General features: G+C 38.3%; 1 protein-coding gene across 4 annotated transcripts in view; it reads right to left on the reverse strand.

Moving 5' to 3' along the window:
• The window catches only part of Wdr48 (WD repeat domain 48), a 41,369-nt gene that overhangs the window by 4,058 nt on the left and 20,634 nt on the right, over positions 1-16,677 (reverse strand). For 2 of the 4 annotated variants that reach the window (XM_047530333.1, XM_047530331.1), the window contains 11 exons: positions 15,397-15,621; positions 13,509-13,583; positions 12,513-12,615; positions 11,229-11,326; positions 6,601-6,708; positions 6,191-6,287; positions 5,677-5,772; positions 3,471-3,576; positions 2,449-2,536; positions 1,761-1,796; positions 110-186 (listed from right to left, as the gene is read on the reverse strand). In XM_047530333.1, coding sequence (XP_047386289.1) covers positions 110-186; positions 1,761-1,796; positions 2,449-2,536; positions 3,471-3,576; positions 5,677-5,772; positions 6,191-6,287; positions 6,601-6,708; positions 11,229-11,326; positions 12,513-12,615; positions 13,509-13,583; positions 15,397-15,621 — 1,109 coding nt within the window. The remainder of the gene's footprint in view (positions 1-109; positions 187-1,760; positions 1,797-2,448; positions 2,537-3,470; positions 3,577-5,676; positions 5,773-6,190; positions 6,288-6,600; positions 6,709-11,228; positions 11,327-12,512; positions 12,616-13,508; positions 13,584-15,396; positions 15,622-16,677) is intronic. The other 2 variants (XM_047530334.1, XM_047530332.1) reach the window with 1 other exon arrangement.

Below are 16,677 nucleotides of genomic sequence, written 5' to 3' on the forward strand. Positions count from 1 at the left end.
CCTCAGACCTCACACTTGCTTCCTCTTATAAAACAATCACCAGGAAAAAGCATTCTCTCCATCAACTGATCTAATGATCAAGGAACCACACGGCCCTACATTTACTTACTTTTTTAAGGTTTTTGCTCCTGATGATGCATGAGGTTGGAGGTAGAAAGGAATTTTGTTGAATTTGGGCATATTTTTCTGAAATATTAAAAGTTAAAAAGGTATAATAGTTTCCATTAGCTGATAAACTAAAATGCTGTCAACAGGAAAACATGATTCACAAATAATTATTTTACAATTAAGAGTGACTTTCTATATAACTTATAATAAATTATTAAGCTAAGTCAGCCTTATAGAAAATTTATCAGAAAAATATGATATTTAGTTTTATAATAAAAGATATGTGAAGACAAATTATACGGAATATTAGTGGCAATATGAACTTGTAGTGTGGCTCTTCTTAAATAATAGTACAAGGTACTAAAGGGAAACAAACTTTAATTTTTTAAGGCCTATAAACTAAAATCTTAACTCTCCATTAAAAGTGTCTCAATAAACCCCACAACAGTTACCTCTGAGCCAGGCCAGAAGTCTGCAGGTGGGCCAGCATCCATGAAAGGGCGGTAAGGCCCTCCCACTGCCTTCGCCTCTGACTCGGCGAGGTCTGAGAAACAGTGGAAACACGGCCAACAACCTGGGTCTACCATGAAATAAACCTCATGCCAAATGAAGGACAAAACCATCTGGCCATCTTTTCTTGGGGTATTAATCCCCTCCGAGCTTCCATGTCATAGTGTTTGGATGTGTCCTCTCAGGTATGAGCCACAGGCCCACAGTCAGCAATGCATCCCAGCTTAGTTTTACACCCAAAGGAAGGAGTGGTGTAGGGAGAGCTCAGATACAGAGAAGACCACAGAGCAGCCGTCAGGGTCACACTGGCTTTAAGTTCTTGAGGTGTATCTGGGACAAAGCAAATTTCTAAACATTCTAGAGATTAAATCCCTTTTCATATGGCTCAGCAATGTACAAAACAGGTTAACAGTACATAAGATAGTCTCGGAAACAGACCCAAGTGTGTATGGAAATTTAGCGCACAGTGAAGATAGCATTTCAAATTAGTAGAAAAAGGACAGATCATTCAATAAATTGTGCAGGCACACTGGCTACACCTTTGCAAAAAGAGTTCTTACTATGCACCAAACAAGAATAAATTCCAATAGATTAAAGATCTATACATAAGAAAATTATCATAAAGGTATTAAAAGAGAATACAGGAGAACAATTTTTGCTCCTCTGGAGTGGGAAATACCTAAATAAGACATAAAACTCAGTACATAAAGGAATGATTTGATTATATAAAAATTAGAACTTTTCACCCAGCAAAAGACACCAAGAATAAAGTGAAAGTTTAACTGAGAGACATAAAGAATAGTCAAAGGGTTAATATTCAATATAAAGAACTTGTACTTATCAATAAGAAAGACAAACAATTCAACAAAAAAAAAATGAGTGAGAATACAGCCAATTCACAGAAGAAATACAAATGGCCAATATGAAAAGATGCTTAACCTCACTATGAAATTTAAAAAAAAAAATCTGCATTAAAAAAGTGAGACATATGCCTATCTTATAGCAAAGATTAAAAGTATCCAGTGTTGGTCTGGGTGTGGAGAAATGGATGTTCATACACTGTTCATGAGTGTGTCAACTGGTACAGCCTGCCTTGTGGAGGGCAATTTGGCAATATCTATCAAAATTTAAAATGTGCATACCCTTTGATCCAGCAATTCCACTTCTAGGAATTTATCCTAAAAAGTACACAAAGATATATGTACAAGAATGTTCACTGCAGCACTGTTTGTAATAGAAAACATTGGAAACAACCCAAATGTCCATTAATCGGGGACTGATTAAGTAAGTCATGGTACATTTACACAATGGAATACTATGCAGTCATCAAAAGGGAATGATCCATAAGTACAGACATAAAAATATGTTCATGATATACTTTTAAGTGAAAAAAAGTTGCAGAACAGTTTTTAAAGAGATTTTGTGCAAAATAAAATGAACTATACACACATATATGCACACAAATAATATATACTTGTGTATGCAAAGAAAAAAAGTACTGAAAGCTCTACATTCATCTATTAATAGTTGTTACCTTTGGGAGGAAGGTAGGGAGTAAATGGATGATGAGTGAGGGGAGAAGAGACAGGCATTTCACTTCAATCACTTAATATTTTGTTAAATAAGCATATGTTGTTATAACTAAAATCCAATAAGGATAGAAATAAATAAATAATTATCAATATTTCTGCAACTTTGGAACTGTAGGGAAGCAGATGGGATTCTACCCAGCAGTCTTTTATTAAGTTTAAGATCATATTATCTAAAGCAGTTCTTATTTTCATGAGTTGGAAAAAATAAAAGGGCAAAATGGGAGTGGAGGACACTTACATCCACAGTGATGTCAATTACCCATTGTGGCACTGTCTCATTGAGAAGCATCGACTCAGTCTCACCCCCGGAATCTCGGCAAAGCAGCCTAAACGTAACCCGTCAGGTAGTGAGTAACACAATAAGCGCAGATGACAAAATCAATATCAATAAACATTAGAGGGAGGAACCTGCTTAGGTCTCACTGAGGGCAACCCCTACTTGACAGCTGAGGAAATGAAGCACAGTCAGCCATGGCTCAGATGAACCTGGGAACTGGCTTGAACACTCAGGCCGTTGGCGTCTGAGGCCAGGCACACACCACAGCTGCTTCTCTAAGTCCTTGGGGTATAATAAGACAACTGGGTGTAAGCACAGCAACCAGGAAAGGGCCCCCTGCCAGTGCCATAGGTCTTCATAGGCAACAGGGGCCAGGATATTTTTGGTGATCATTTTTAGGAAGGCATCCTAAAAGGACAGAATGCTAGGCTCAGGGGTAAGATCAGCATTCTTACTTCTGGAACCCAGAGGACACTAGTGAACTTCTCTGCTTGGGTCCATTACAGTCCTGCTGGCAACTTGGAGGGACAAGCCCTTCTCTGCACGGTCTCACAAAGAGCTGACTAGCATCCCAGGTCAGGCCAGTGCTGGGCACATCAGTTCTGGAGTAGCCCAGGTCACCTTGCCTGGCCTACTCTGATGATCTCCTATGCACAAGGACTTCTGGTGAATGCTATCGGTTCCCTGACCCTGGCAATCATATTGGCAAAGGAAGAAGAAGTACTAAGGGTCTCCTGCAGAAACCACCATAGATGCTGCCTGGAGGCAGGGTATCGACCTCATCCCAGACAGAGGTTCCCTCAGATAGAATGTGGTCTGACAGCATCAGATGATCAACTATCTCATGAAGATGGAAAAACTTCCAAATTCCTGACATTCACAGAAGTTAGTAATAAATAACTTCTAATATCCATCTGAACCAATTCTTCTTAGCAAAAGGGACCCTCTCCCAGGCAAGGTCTCTGGTCCTTCTTTACCCATACCTGAATAGCGTGCGGCCTCCAGCTTCACCGAAGATCACAGGTGTGTGTGGTGGTACTTGAAAATATCCATTTCCCTTCTGCACGCGGTTCTCCTGCTCCCCATTGACTAGGAAAACACGCACATAGTGTCAGGATCCAGAGTTAAAGCTAGAAACACAGACTCTAAATATCTTACTTCCACAGGTTTCAAACATGGTAAGATTTTTAAAGTCAAAAGTCTTAAAAGTCAGTCAGAATTAGAAATAAAAGTCAAAAACAAAAGTTAAATTCCTGAAAATAAGAAACACAGCAATTTGTGGTGTACCTCATGAGAAATGACCACTCTGGAGGATTTCCGTAAAAGAAGAGATCAATGTTTGATATTCTATTTTGAACATAATCAGCTATTTCAGCCACAAGGAAGTCTAGGACTTCTGTTTATAAATGACCTGTATTTGGCTTCTTGGTTTTTGGTAGAAAACCAACCTCAGTAAAATTTCTTTGGGAAAAAAAATTAGGTTTAGTGGCAGCCCTAGCTAATGACAGAAGTATTAGTGACAAACAAAACACCCAAGAGTTCAGTAATTTCACTTCTATTGTTCTCTACAGATTTCTCACTGTTTTCTTTGTAATCTTTTGACTTAAATGCCACCTCTTTCATGGATATCTCTCTGAATAAACTGGAAGTGCAATACTGTAGCACTTCTGGAGCTTCTCTCTGACCTCAGAATGCTCTACGTAAGTGGCTCTCTGTCCTACCAGGACATCAGCCCTGGCAGGAGAGGGTCCACTATGCCCATTTATCTATGTTAAGCCCCTGCACCTTGCTCAGGGCCTCTGAATACTCAGGCTGTTCACAAAGCATATTCCAAATAATGCCAGAGTATCCACTGAATGGGCTGCAGGTGTCACAGGAGATTACCAGACAGGTGGGGCATGCAGTGCCCGAAGCTCTGGGAGAGGAGGTGGGCAGCCTTTGCCCTGCCTTTACCACGACAGTCTGGTCCTAAGAATGGTGTGGGCTGTTTTGATGATTTCTTCCTTACTGCCCCACCCCAGCCTGGATCCAAGAAGTGCTGTTTTTTGATTGCTTAATTCTTACTGTTTATTTGAGCCTCTGAGATCATCTTAACTGGAAATAACCTGCTCAGAGCTGCATAGTTGACAAGTGATAGAGCTCACACCAGAACCTAGCTTTCTTGACCCTCTACAGAAAGATCTTCTATTAGTCTGTCTAGCTTCCAGTTCATGGTACAGTTATGCAGGGAGTGAAGTGGGCCAAGCAATGGAAGAGAAAAGCCTCCATGGATGGGGTCAGTGAACTCTCTGAAAGGGACACCTGCACACTGGTTTTGAGAGAGGAATGAAGCATGTCATCATCCTGAGAAATTTAAATCGCTCAAATCACGATGGCTCCATCTGTCAGCCAGAATGAAGTCCCTACAAGGTGGTACTCGCCGTTGCCTTTGTTGCTCACTCCTGGTGGTTGGTGAGAAGCATCAGCAGAGTCAACCTGAGGAGCTGGAACTCAAAGACTCCTCAACCAGCTGCGGGTTACATATGACATGTGAAATTCTAAGTTCTTTCTTTCCCCTTCCTTTAATCAAACTGAGCCAAATGCAAAAATTCAAAATATATTCTCCTCTGCTGCCCACAAAAAGTGATTGCCATTGCCCGTGGCACACATGCCTTTTGAATGTTCTTAGTGACATCAATTCTTCACACACACTCACTTACCTTGCTACTTCTGAATTAGAAAGTGAGTTGAGTCAGAATCAGGTCGATCATCAGGCTAGGTAATACCAACATTTCAGGCCCATGTGAAGTATGGCTGAGCAAAGACAACCCTGGCTTTCTGGTATAGTTAATTAGCTAGTCTGGGTGGTAAATTCAGGTCACATACACTGTGAGGAATATTTGTGGAATAAGATTGCTAAGGTGGGTACCTAGTTTTAAGGCAAAGGTTACCTGCATGTATAAAGGGTATTGTACTTTTACCTATCTTGAGCAGTTTCACTCACTAAAAGCCACACCACACGGTGGTCTGCTCTCTTGTAATCTCAGTCTCAGCTAAGACTGGATGGACACTCCCACCTTGAGATGCAGAAGGGGAGACAATTAATTGGACATACCATAAATATTTACTATGTCACGTTTTAGCAAATAGTTTAAGTACCTTTGTTCCTGTGCAACTCTTAATCAATATTCTGAATATAAAAACACTAACCATGGTTTACTTCATTTTCTTCTTCATCCATTGGATTCACATGTGTTCTAGGCCAATATTCTAGGAGTGCCTGGAGTAAAAGTCCTCCCAAGTTCACTGCAAAAAAGTTAGTTAAAAAGAAAAATAATAGAAAAGAGAATTAATTAGTTATAACCTAGAAATAGAAGAAATAAAAATATTCTGATGTTAAATTCTTAAACCAATCCCCATGATGTTTAAATTGAGACTTAAGAGATTTGTCAAACCTGTTAAAATTTTATCTTAAAATGTTTAGAGTAATGATGATACAAGGCAAATAGATATTTTACATGGCTATTCTAAGTTGCCATTCTTAAGCCACTAAAACTGTATTTATATACATTAAGCATCTATTTCCAAATGCCATATTCTTAGAATACTGACCAATGACATAATTGATGAAACATAGGGACTCTGTACAAAGACAAATAGATAGCAAAAACCAACACAGATGCGCTTTCTCCTGTGGAAGGAGAGGGAAAGGCACTTAACTCACATTTTGGATCTGAACCATCAGGGCTGCTGAAACCAGCATCTTTTGCAGAAACCCAAGCAGCAAAACAATCGCTTTCATCCAAAGTAATAGTCAGCATCTGTCAAAAGAAAAAACTGTTCATGGCATTCCACTTGAATATATTCTTCAAATAAGTCTCTAAACCTTTATTTATTTGTACTAGTTGGCTAAAGTGCTAAGCCATAGATTCAAGAACCAAAATGTGTTTGTGCTTCAGTGCGACTACAATTTAGTTTACTGAGATACCAAAGACATTTAAACTGCAATTTGTATTCACATAAGGAACTCTTTTCTCACATTTAAAAACACGTAACTCTGAACTAAGAATAATTATGAGTTATCTGGAAATCTCCAACTGTCTTAAATTACACAAAGATCCATCACTAACTTACCCCTGTTTTTAAGTCTACTGAGAACCAATTTGGCACATACACCATTTTAAATCTTTTCTTAATTTCATCTTCAAAATCCACTTTTCCCAGATCTTCAACTTTACATGCCTATACATTAAAAAAGAAAGTATAATGATTAATATTAATTGATGAATTGATTTGATTCTTATGTTGCTACTTGAAATTTTGTAATTTTTTCACATTTGTCTAAATGAAATAGACTTCAAAATATATTTTGAAAAAAATGTAGCCAGTTATTTTTGAATCTTAAGGCATTTTCCTGTAAATAACTATCTGCTGCTACTAAAGATTTTATTAAAAACCCAGAAAATATTCTTTTTTGGGGGCAACAGTAATTTAATTTTTTCTGACACTGAAGTAACATACTACCACTTATCTGGAAGCAATGTCAAATGAAGGTAAAGAGAAAAAATCCAAGTAACCAATAAGTTACTAAAAGTGACCTTCAGAAAACAGCTGACGAAGGCAATAATTTTGAATTTTCTTTCTTGACCATTATAATCCTTCCTTATTCCTTCTCTAATTTCTTAAATAGGTATGCTCCCCCAAAGCATCCCCTTAACTTCCTCTGCCACCAAGTGGCATTTCCAATTACAGCTCACTTCAATTCTGAACCATGTCGGAATGTTCCCTCAATCTCTGCAACTCAGCAGCAACTTGCTGAGGGTCCCACTTCATCAATCGTCTTCTCAAAGGGAGACTCTACTTACTCTCCACATTCCATGGCTCCCCAGGGCCACACAGAGACCCTTACTTCACCACCTTCGTGTAAAACACTCCTATTTCTCTGATACCCATGTCATTTAGTTGTAGTAAACTGTATACCTTTCCCTTGCTTCACCTAGCAGCCACCACAGCCAGTCTCATTCACTGGAGACCCGAGCCCTGGCTTGCCGTTCTGTAGCCCGTTTCAAGTTCTTGCCTTCATCTTGGCAATATCCATATCTCCATGGAAAATGCATATGACATGCTGGCCTCTGGATTCCCTGTTTATACTGCCACTATAAATCCAGTCGCCAACCTCAACTGGACCATTATTACTACCTGGGATTTTTGTTCTGTTTCCAAAGTCAGCTCTCCGCAGCAGTCAGCCAAATCTCTACTGTCACCCCATCTTGGACCTTACCACTTACCCAACTTCTCTAAGCAAATGCCTCCAACTCCTTTTCCAAAAAAAAAAAAAAAAAAAAAAAAAAAAAGAAAGCCTTGACAGATCTGCCTTCGCCTTCTGGCACCATTCTTCTTGGTGCAAGGAAAGCTGCGTCCATTCTGGGTGTGCTCTGGTTTTCCTCACCTCTTGCTTCTTGGGACCTTGTACTATCATCAACCTCCTCATGTGTCTATTGGCTTCTCTCCATAAGCAGTGGAACATACTCTAATTGTTCCATCTTAAAAATTCCCAAACGCCCAAAACCCTAAGCAAACAAAACATTCCCTTGGCCTTCTTATCCCTAGTCCTCTACTGCTGCCTCTTCCTGTACCCCCATTCCCTGCAAAGTCAAATTTCTTCAGATTATCTCTACTCAAATTCTCCTTTCTTTACCTACCAATTATTACTAAACCCATTCCATCTGGTTTGTGCCTGTAGGGCTTCTCCCAAGACTACCCTCTTTATTGGTTAAATTAACATGCATGTTAGTGTCCGTATCTTAAATAAACTCTCAGCTGGCTGATGTCACTTGTGGTTACAAGTTTCTTTCTGAAATATAGCTGCTATTGGCTCTTGGCTTTCTTGTCCCTTTTTATCACATATCTCCATGGCTTCCTTTTCCCAACATCCCTGACAAGACTGATGACTGAGTTCGCTCTCTTCTCAGTCTAGTCATGGCTTTTGGAAACTTGCATTTCCTATGACAGCAGCTGTGATCTACACGTTGCTAACTGCTGAACTGTTTCATCCAGCTCAGTTCTTTAAGCTATACATTAGATTGTACAGCTTCTGCCCACCAGGCACTCTCATCCAGATATCCCATATTCACTCAGATCCACCCTCTCAGTATGTCACTCTCTCTCTCCAACCCATTTTCCATCTTATATTCCAAATATCACTTCCACCCACCAAACTGTTCAGTCTGGACTCACCTTGCTTGCTCCTTTCCTTCATGCTGCCTCATTTCTTTCCATCCCCCTTATTTTCACCCCAGTTTAGACAAATACCACCTTTCACCTGTATTAGTGCAACCGTCTCCTAAACTAGTATATGTAAGGCCCTGTGCTAAATAAATAGTTCCTGAACATCTCCTTGACATCATCAAGAAATAGGTACCTACACATTTTAGGAATGGAGACCTAGGTTTAGAGTTCATTATGTCTATAGATTACTTGGCTAGTAGTTGGCACAGTCAAGATTAGAAGGCAGCTCTATTGCTCCTAAACACTCTTAATTTCTCTTCACTGTTTAATAGCATGCCTATTATACCCAATCACTTGACATTAAAACTCCAAGGTCTAATATCTGGACATAGGAAGCTATAAGGTACACAGAAATGCCAACCATGGTGCATGCTAGCTCAGATACCCATCTAAGTAAAACTTTCTCCTATTCAGATAGGAAGACCCTACTTAGGCATCAGCTAACAAGACCAAGAGTGGGTAATGACAGAGTCAGAAAATGGATGGGTCAATCTCAAAAGAGCAGCCAGCCTGATCAGATTCTCTCGGATGTTGGGGTGATATAAGACATATGGGGTATCAAAGACAGGAGTCAAGAAATTCTGCTGATGAGTTCCTTAAAGATGTGCTGGATCCTCCTAATCATCACGGGATCCCTTTGAAATAAATATGCATCTCTATCTTTCTGAAAAGTGTTTCTCTATGGTAGAGAAAAACAAATCAGACCTCTGGTGCTGGCCTCAATTAAACTTTCCAGTCAAGTAACTAAGGCCTCTTACTCGGAAGTCATTCTCACCCAGCAACTGTTTCACAATGGACCTCCCACATAGTTGCCCCACTAGAGGAAAAGCAGTGGTCAGGCCAAAGATTCTATTCAGAGACAAGTTACTTTCTCCCACAAAGATACCTGCTCATCTTATTCTTTAGACCATGAAGTTTAGTAAATCTCTCATCTATCTTTATTAACAAGGAGCTTAGCCAAAACACTAGATCTTTTCAATTCTTCCTTTACGATATACCCCAAATCTGTATCCTCCCCTGGATCCTAAAATCATCATGCTTAAGACAACCATCTTCTGGCTTCCAATTTCCCATTATATACACAACTACTATTATGAACATGGTATCTTCTTTCTCTAAAATTATCTAAGATTCTTTAGGGAGTACCAGAGAAAGGTCAACTCCAGAACTTACAACTTCTCTTTGGGAAATGACCTAAGTGCCATGTTTTATCCTTATACCTCCATCATTCCCTTATAAACAAAATTGTTTACCTTGATCTAAATAAAGCATGTGCCTTTCCTACTCAATACCTCTGTCATTCCCTCCCCTTCCTGAAATGCCCTACCTCCATGAGCCATCTACAGGATACCTTTAAGCTCTTGTTCAAGTGCTTTCCCCACCATGATTTACCCAGCTGTAACTGCCTTGTTCATAGGCTCTTGTGTGATTTGTTTATTCTTTAAGGTTTTCATATTTCATTTCTCTAGTCCCTTCTACCACTCTTCCATCATTTATGGTGCTAAAACATAAGTTCTTTGCCACAGTATTCACTCAATCCAGGAAATATTTGTTGAACAAATATACACAAAACCCTAAGGGACACTTGGCAGAATTTTCAAAGGAAATCAATTTCAATCTGTCTACCAATTCTTCAGTGCTATTTAGAATGTGGGTGAACAACTTAATGCACTTCAACTATCCAGAGGATGAGGACAATGTGACCCAAAGTTGCAACTGACATGCACAGTGAAGGCTGTAAATCCAAAGAAAGAGTCAAACCTACTTTGTGCACCCCAGTGGGTGTCAACCTGAGGTTGTTTTGTATTCTTCTTCCTCTTTCTCTCCAAACATTTGGTAATATCTGGAGACAATTTTGGCTGTCACAACTTGGATGGGGGTGGAAATGCTGGCATTTAGTGGACAGAGGCTAGGGATACCAGAGAAAGGTCAACTCTGGAACTTGCAACTTCTCTTTGGGAAATGACCCAAGTGCCATGTTTTATCCTTATAGCTCCACCATTCCCTTATAAACAAAATTGTTTACCTTGATCTAAATAAAGCATGTGCCTTTCCTACCCAATACCTCTGTCATTCCCTCCCCTTCCTGAAATGCCTTACCTCCATGAGCCATCTACAGGATACCTTTAAATTCTTGTTCTTGCTAAACCCTTCTATAGTGCACAGGACAGCTTTCTCTAACACTAAGGAACTATCCAGTCAAACAGTGTAAACAATGAAAAATTTCAAAAGTGTTCATTTTAAGGTAAGGCAGCATATAACACAATTTGTAATACACTAATCAGAGAAAATAGTTCTTTTCAAATAGGTGCTTAAAAAGATAAACTGTCACACTCACATATTAAGAATCTACCCCCCACGTAAGGTATTACTAAAACTTGACATATTTTGTCTTGATTATCATATATGTAAAAGGAAATATAAAGGGGGTACATGATCCAATAAGCTATATTTAATTCAAAAAAGATACTTACCTTCAATACATCCCAATATGCCACATTATTATTGGTATCTTTGGTTAATATATGTCTCTTATCATTAAGAATGTGGCATTGAATAATACTTGCACCCCCTAAAGGGGGAAAAAACACAATTAGTGAGACAATCTTTCCATATTTAAATTTATAGTGTGGCAGTAATTATTAACTGGCATGTAACAGAAACATTAGCTGTATGAGCTATCAGAAAGGAGAAGGCAAGTCCAAAGATTATATAATATACCCAAGGTACTTTAAGGTCAATCAGTTTATTTATGTTTCATTATTTGAATTTATAAACAAAAAAATTTGTCTGATTTAATAACAGAATATAGATTAAAGGGCTCTTCACTTCAAGGGGCCATTTACTACCAATGGAAAATTTTGAGAGCCAACAGTTTTATTCATGAGTAAAGTTCAAATGAGAGTTCATCTCTGAACTGGTCCCCATCGCCTTCTCCTTTACCTCTTACATGGCTACCCTACTCTAAAGGTAGGCACGTGAACATCTGGGAACAAAAGATAAAGGCACCACCTAGGATTCTAATCCCAAGCTCTAACACATTAAACACAATCTGCTTTTTGCCACAACCAGAGGAAGTAGTAGAATTTAAGGGCTACGTCTGTCTTTTCTGACTTATGCCAAAAGACAACATTAAACCCTGTACACTTTACAAAGTAGCTACAGGCTTTACTCTGTTTATTCTGCTGCTGGGCCTAAAAATCAATTCAAGAAAATAGTGGACATGGGCATACAGATCATCTCTCTGGTATGCTATAGATGTACACACACACAATGGAATATCAGTCATAAAGAATGAAATTCTATCATTTGCAGCAAAATTAATGGAACTGGAGACATTATGTAAACAAAATAACTCAGACACAGGGGGGTACTGCATGTTCTCTTACATATAAAAGTTAAAACAAAAAAGGTGACCCAGATACAGAATAGTGATTATTAGAAGGGGCAGATGATGGTGGAAAAGGGAGACCAGATTTGATCAGTGCTTGCTGTATTCATGTATTATCACACTGAGCCCCATTAAAATGTACAATTAATACATATTCATAAACTCAAAAAGTCCATTTTTTAGTCACTAAATAGCATTTTTAAAAGTAACTTTTTCTTATACTAAAAAATAAACCCATCATACGTAGTCTTTTGCATACATCAAAATTAAATTTACAGAAAGATCATTACCTTTGTTCTTGTCAATCTTTTAGTAACTATCATTAACTTCAATAAAACGTATAATACCTTTCAGTCTTCTTACTCACCTTTAATAACCTGGTCAGGTTGTGTACAAAGGGGAGTTATAGGATTTGTACAGTCATTGTCATAATCTCCAGAGGCTCTAAAATTATGAATTCCCTTCAATGTCTAAAGGAACAAAATTTGTTGTTTAATCATTTTCTGTTTTACATGGTTTGCCAGTCTGTTTAAGTGGCAAGAAAAATAAATTTAAAGAACAAGCAAATGAGAAAACTTAAACAACTAGTACAGCAACCAAAAAATATTAGCCATAGTACCATCATTAAAAAATAAATATTAGGGAAGGAATATCATCTTATTGGAGAAAAAACTAGGCACAAAAGCAGGAATGTTCTTCCAGGTAAAATTATGTTGATCACAAACTGGCACAAGGAAAGTTAGACAAGATAAATAACACTTTTTATAAGTATTCTGAAAGGGAATCTGACCTGAATATAAATAGAAATACAAACAACTTTTCCTTTGTAAACCCCAAATAGTCTGGTATGCAAGAAAACTTCAATTTTCTTTAAGATTTCGAAGTTAATGGTACTTTAAATGACTTCTATCCCTGCTATTCTATTTTTATCCCTGTTCTTCATGTTACGAAGCAAAAGGACATAAATTTGAAAGCACAATTTTCTGCTTTCTCTTAACATGTAGAAAAATAAGAATCTTGATGAGGCTCTGCCTTGCTGGTACCTGGATGGCCTATTTTTCAGTGCAGCTTTATGAGGCTGGAAGCTGTACTAATACTGGCTTTATCGGCAACAGAGCCTGTTCTAAGTACATCAGACATGTATCCTGGCTCATGACAAAGGTAACACAGCTTTATTTAGACTAGTAACTTCAGAAAGTTCAGGATCACACCTATGTTCATAGGGGCTTTCAGGTTTTTGCCACTCTCAGAGACATAATATGAGTCAGGGTCACACTAAGCACTGCCTACTGGTACATGGAAGGTCCATGATAATAAATCATGTATTTACAAACCTCTGCTAGGAATTCAGTGGCTCACTTACCCATTTATTTACTGTAGACTTAGTTGTTGCAACCCAGATTGCAGGAGGGGGATCAGCTGATCTATCAAGCTCCATCTGAAAACAAAGCACAGAAATACTGCTTCAAGGAAGGTTGACTCTTTTGAACTGCCAGGCTCAGCTAACACACTATTAAATATCAACTCATTTGTTCTAACAATTGCATGTTCACTACACAGTGCACATGCTAAAAGCTCAGATGACCAGAATAAGGACTCTCTTTGGTAAAGGAATTCATAGTCCTATAAAAGTGTACTAGGAGTCACTTCTCAGGAAAACGGTGGCTGAAAGTTGTTTTTGTTTTGTTTTGTTTTGGTTCTGTTTTTTAAGGTTAATTTCTAAGTATTTCATTCTTTTTGGCACAATTGTAAATGGATTTATTTTCAAAATTTCCTTTTCAGATTGTTCCCTATTACTGTGTAGATACTTAACTGATTTTTATGCATTGATTTTGTATCCTGTGACTTTGCTCCACTTATTAGTCCTAATGGTTTTTTCTTCTTGTTTTGGTGTGACAGAATCTTCAGGGTTTTCAATATATCATCTGTGCACAGAGATAATTTTACTTCTCCCTTTCTAATATGGATGCCTATCATTTCTTTTTTTTAATTTTTAATTTGTTCTTTTTAGTTATACATGACAGTAGAATGTATTTTGGCAAATTACACATACATAGAGTATAATTCATTCTATTTAGGATTGAAAGTTTTAAGTGTGGTTAATTTGAGGGACCTAAATGGATAGAGTCAAAATAATGAAAACGTTTAAAAATTTTGTTTTTGCTACCTTAGTTTTTATGTTCTTTCTTAATAACAAGGAAATATTTCTTTTTTCTTTGAAAATGTAGTAAAAAAAGATTTTAACTGCAAAGCAAAAGTGACAAGTACCCTTACTTAAGAATGGGACACCCAGGAACAGATTACCATATATCCTTCTGTATTTTTAAAGTGCTGTACACATATAAACAACCTTATGTGCATTTATATATTACACAAGTGCAAACACTTTATATTTATCCACTATTCTTCCAATACTAGGAAAGTATAGTTCTAGAGCAGTAGAAACAGGGCTAGATTCCTGGCTATCAGGAATTCATCTCAGTTCAAAGTAATTACTGCTTTTTATAATATATGGTTATGTTTGTGCCAAGTTCTTTTAGTCTCTTCTCCATAGTCAAGAGATTCTGGCAGAGTATTTCTCTTCCAGGCTTGTCTCTCCATCAACCTGCTGTCTGTCCACACACTGTGTATTATTACCAGTTCAGCCTCAACTGTTTGCTTCTCTAAAGGATCACTGGTTTGATCATAATGGTGTGTCATCTATTTAGGGTCTCCTTTTGCCCATATCACAGATCTTGATTATAAGAATGGCTTTGAGGTGATTAACTTGTGGAGTAGGAAGGAGCTTGCTCTCTTTTCTCCTTCAGGAATACTTGTTCACCTCTTTACTCCTGAAACTACGGACACATTTCCCAGACCTCCCTGATTTACCGTCTGCTCAAAGTAACCTTAACTGCTCAAACTTCTAAGGACAGGTCAGGACAGTCAGGCAAGTTCAAGAGCAAGTATGAGATAACTGCACAAGAATTTGGGAGGGTTGTGCAACCCTGACAAACCTGAGAACTCACAATTTCTTCTACAGGTGACTTACTTTTGTTCTACTGTTCCAGCACTGACCCCCCAAGTATCTATACTGACTGACACTCTTCCACCCAGACAGGTACCCACTCTTCCTTTCTCTGTCAAGTTTTATCTATGACAAAAGATATTTTGTCTAACCCCACAGTTGATTCATGTTTTAACACAGACTTTGGTGTACTTGGCTGATAAGTTTAACAACCTTAATTGTAAAACTACAATGTCTGACATACCTTGAGTACTGGTGCTTTTTCTTCACAAATCAGCACCCGAATATCAGGGTTTCTTAAGTCAGTACAATAAATCTTCCTGTCCCTTCCTCCAGAATATACATGTGTAAAGGCATCATTGACTTGCAGAGCCCAAACACCTTCATCATGGACTCGGTATGTTGCTATACATCTCTGCTGGCCAAGGGACCAAAGACGAATTGTTCCATCAGAACTACCAGAGAGGCACTGCAAACAAACAAAAGGCAGGCAGACATACATTAAGAAGTACTTGCTTTCTGTACCTTGTGTCTGGTGCTCCACTGACTCTAGTTAAACACACATATCTAACAACTTTTCTCTCTGATAACGGCTTCTGACAGGCATCTACAACAGTCTGAAATGACCAAAGGCCAACAGTGCATGCCTAAGCAGGGGATACTGCTGAGCAAAACTGCCTTTATATTCTCTACCTAGCCACCTGGATTTTATTGGTAAATCCTATAGGCAATTCCTGTTCTGAGTATCTATTATTAAGGGAGGGGGGTTTGTTTGTTTGTTTGAGATATGGTTTTGTTAAATTGCCTAGGTTAGCCTTGAACTTGCCAAACCCTTGCCCCAGTCTCCCAAATAGCTGGGGCTGTATGTGTACAACACCACAACCAGCAGGGAGATGGATTGTAAAAACAGCTGAAGTTAAATGGCAGTGGTCCCAGCAGCATCAGTCTCCCTGGCAACTTGTTAAAAATGTAAATTCTTTATTTTGACATAATTATAAAAGCCTGCAATATAATTTGTTCTAATTCAGTCCTCAGTACTTCCTTTCTCCTCCCTTCCTCCCACCCCCTGTTCCCTTCCCCGTCTAGCCTACTGATCTTTCTGCTATTTACTTATAGTTATTTTTTTAAATTAGTGCCTTGTGGATGTACATGATGGTGAGATTCACTGTAGTACATTCATACATGTACGTAGCAAAGTTATGTCAGATTCATTTCACTGTCTTTCCCAATCCCACCCCTCCTCCTCCCCACTTCCTTCATTCCCCTTTATCTATTCCACTAATCTTTCTTCTATTCTTTTTTATTTTCTTACTACCCTCACCGTATTTTGGATCAGCTTCTGCCTATCATATATAAAAAGAACCAATTAAAAAAAATTGATCAGACCTCTTAGAATTCTGTACAATCTTTTAGATTCCTTCTCTAGCCTTGAATAAAAAAAAAAAAAAAAAAAAGTAAATTCTTGGGTCCCATCCAGACCTAATGTGAGGTAGTGGGGTTTAACAGACTATTCAGGCCATTCCAA

This window comes from Sciurus carolinensis, chromosome 17 (genome assembly GCF_902686445.1).
Source record: "Sciurus carolinensis chromosome 17, mSciCar1.2, whole genome shotgun sequence".
Lineage (NCBI taxonomy): Eukaryota > Metazoa > Chordata > Mammalia > Rodentia > Sciuridae > Sciurus > Sciurus carolinensis.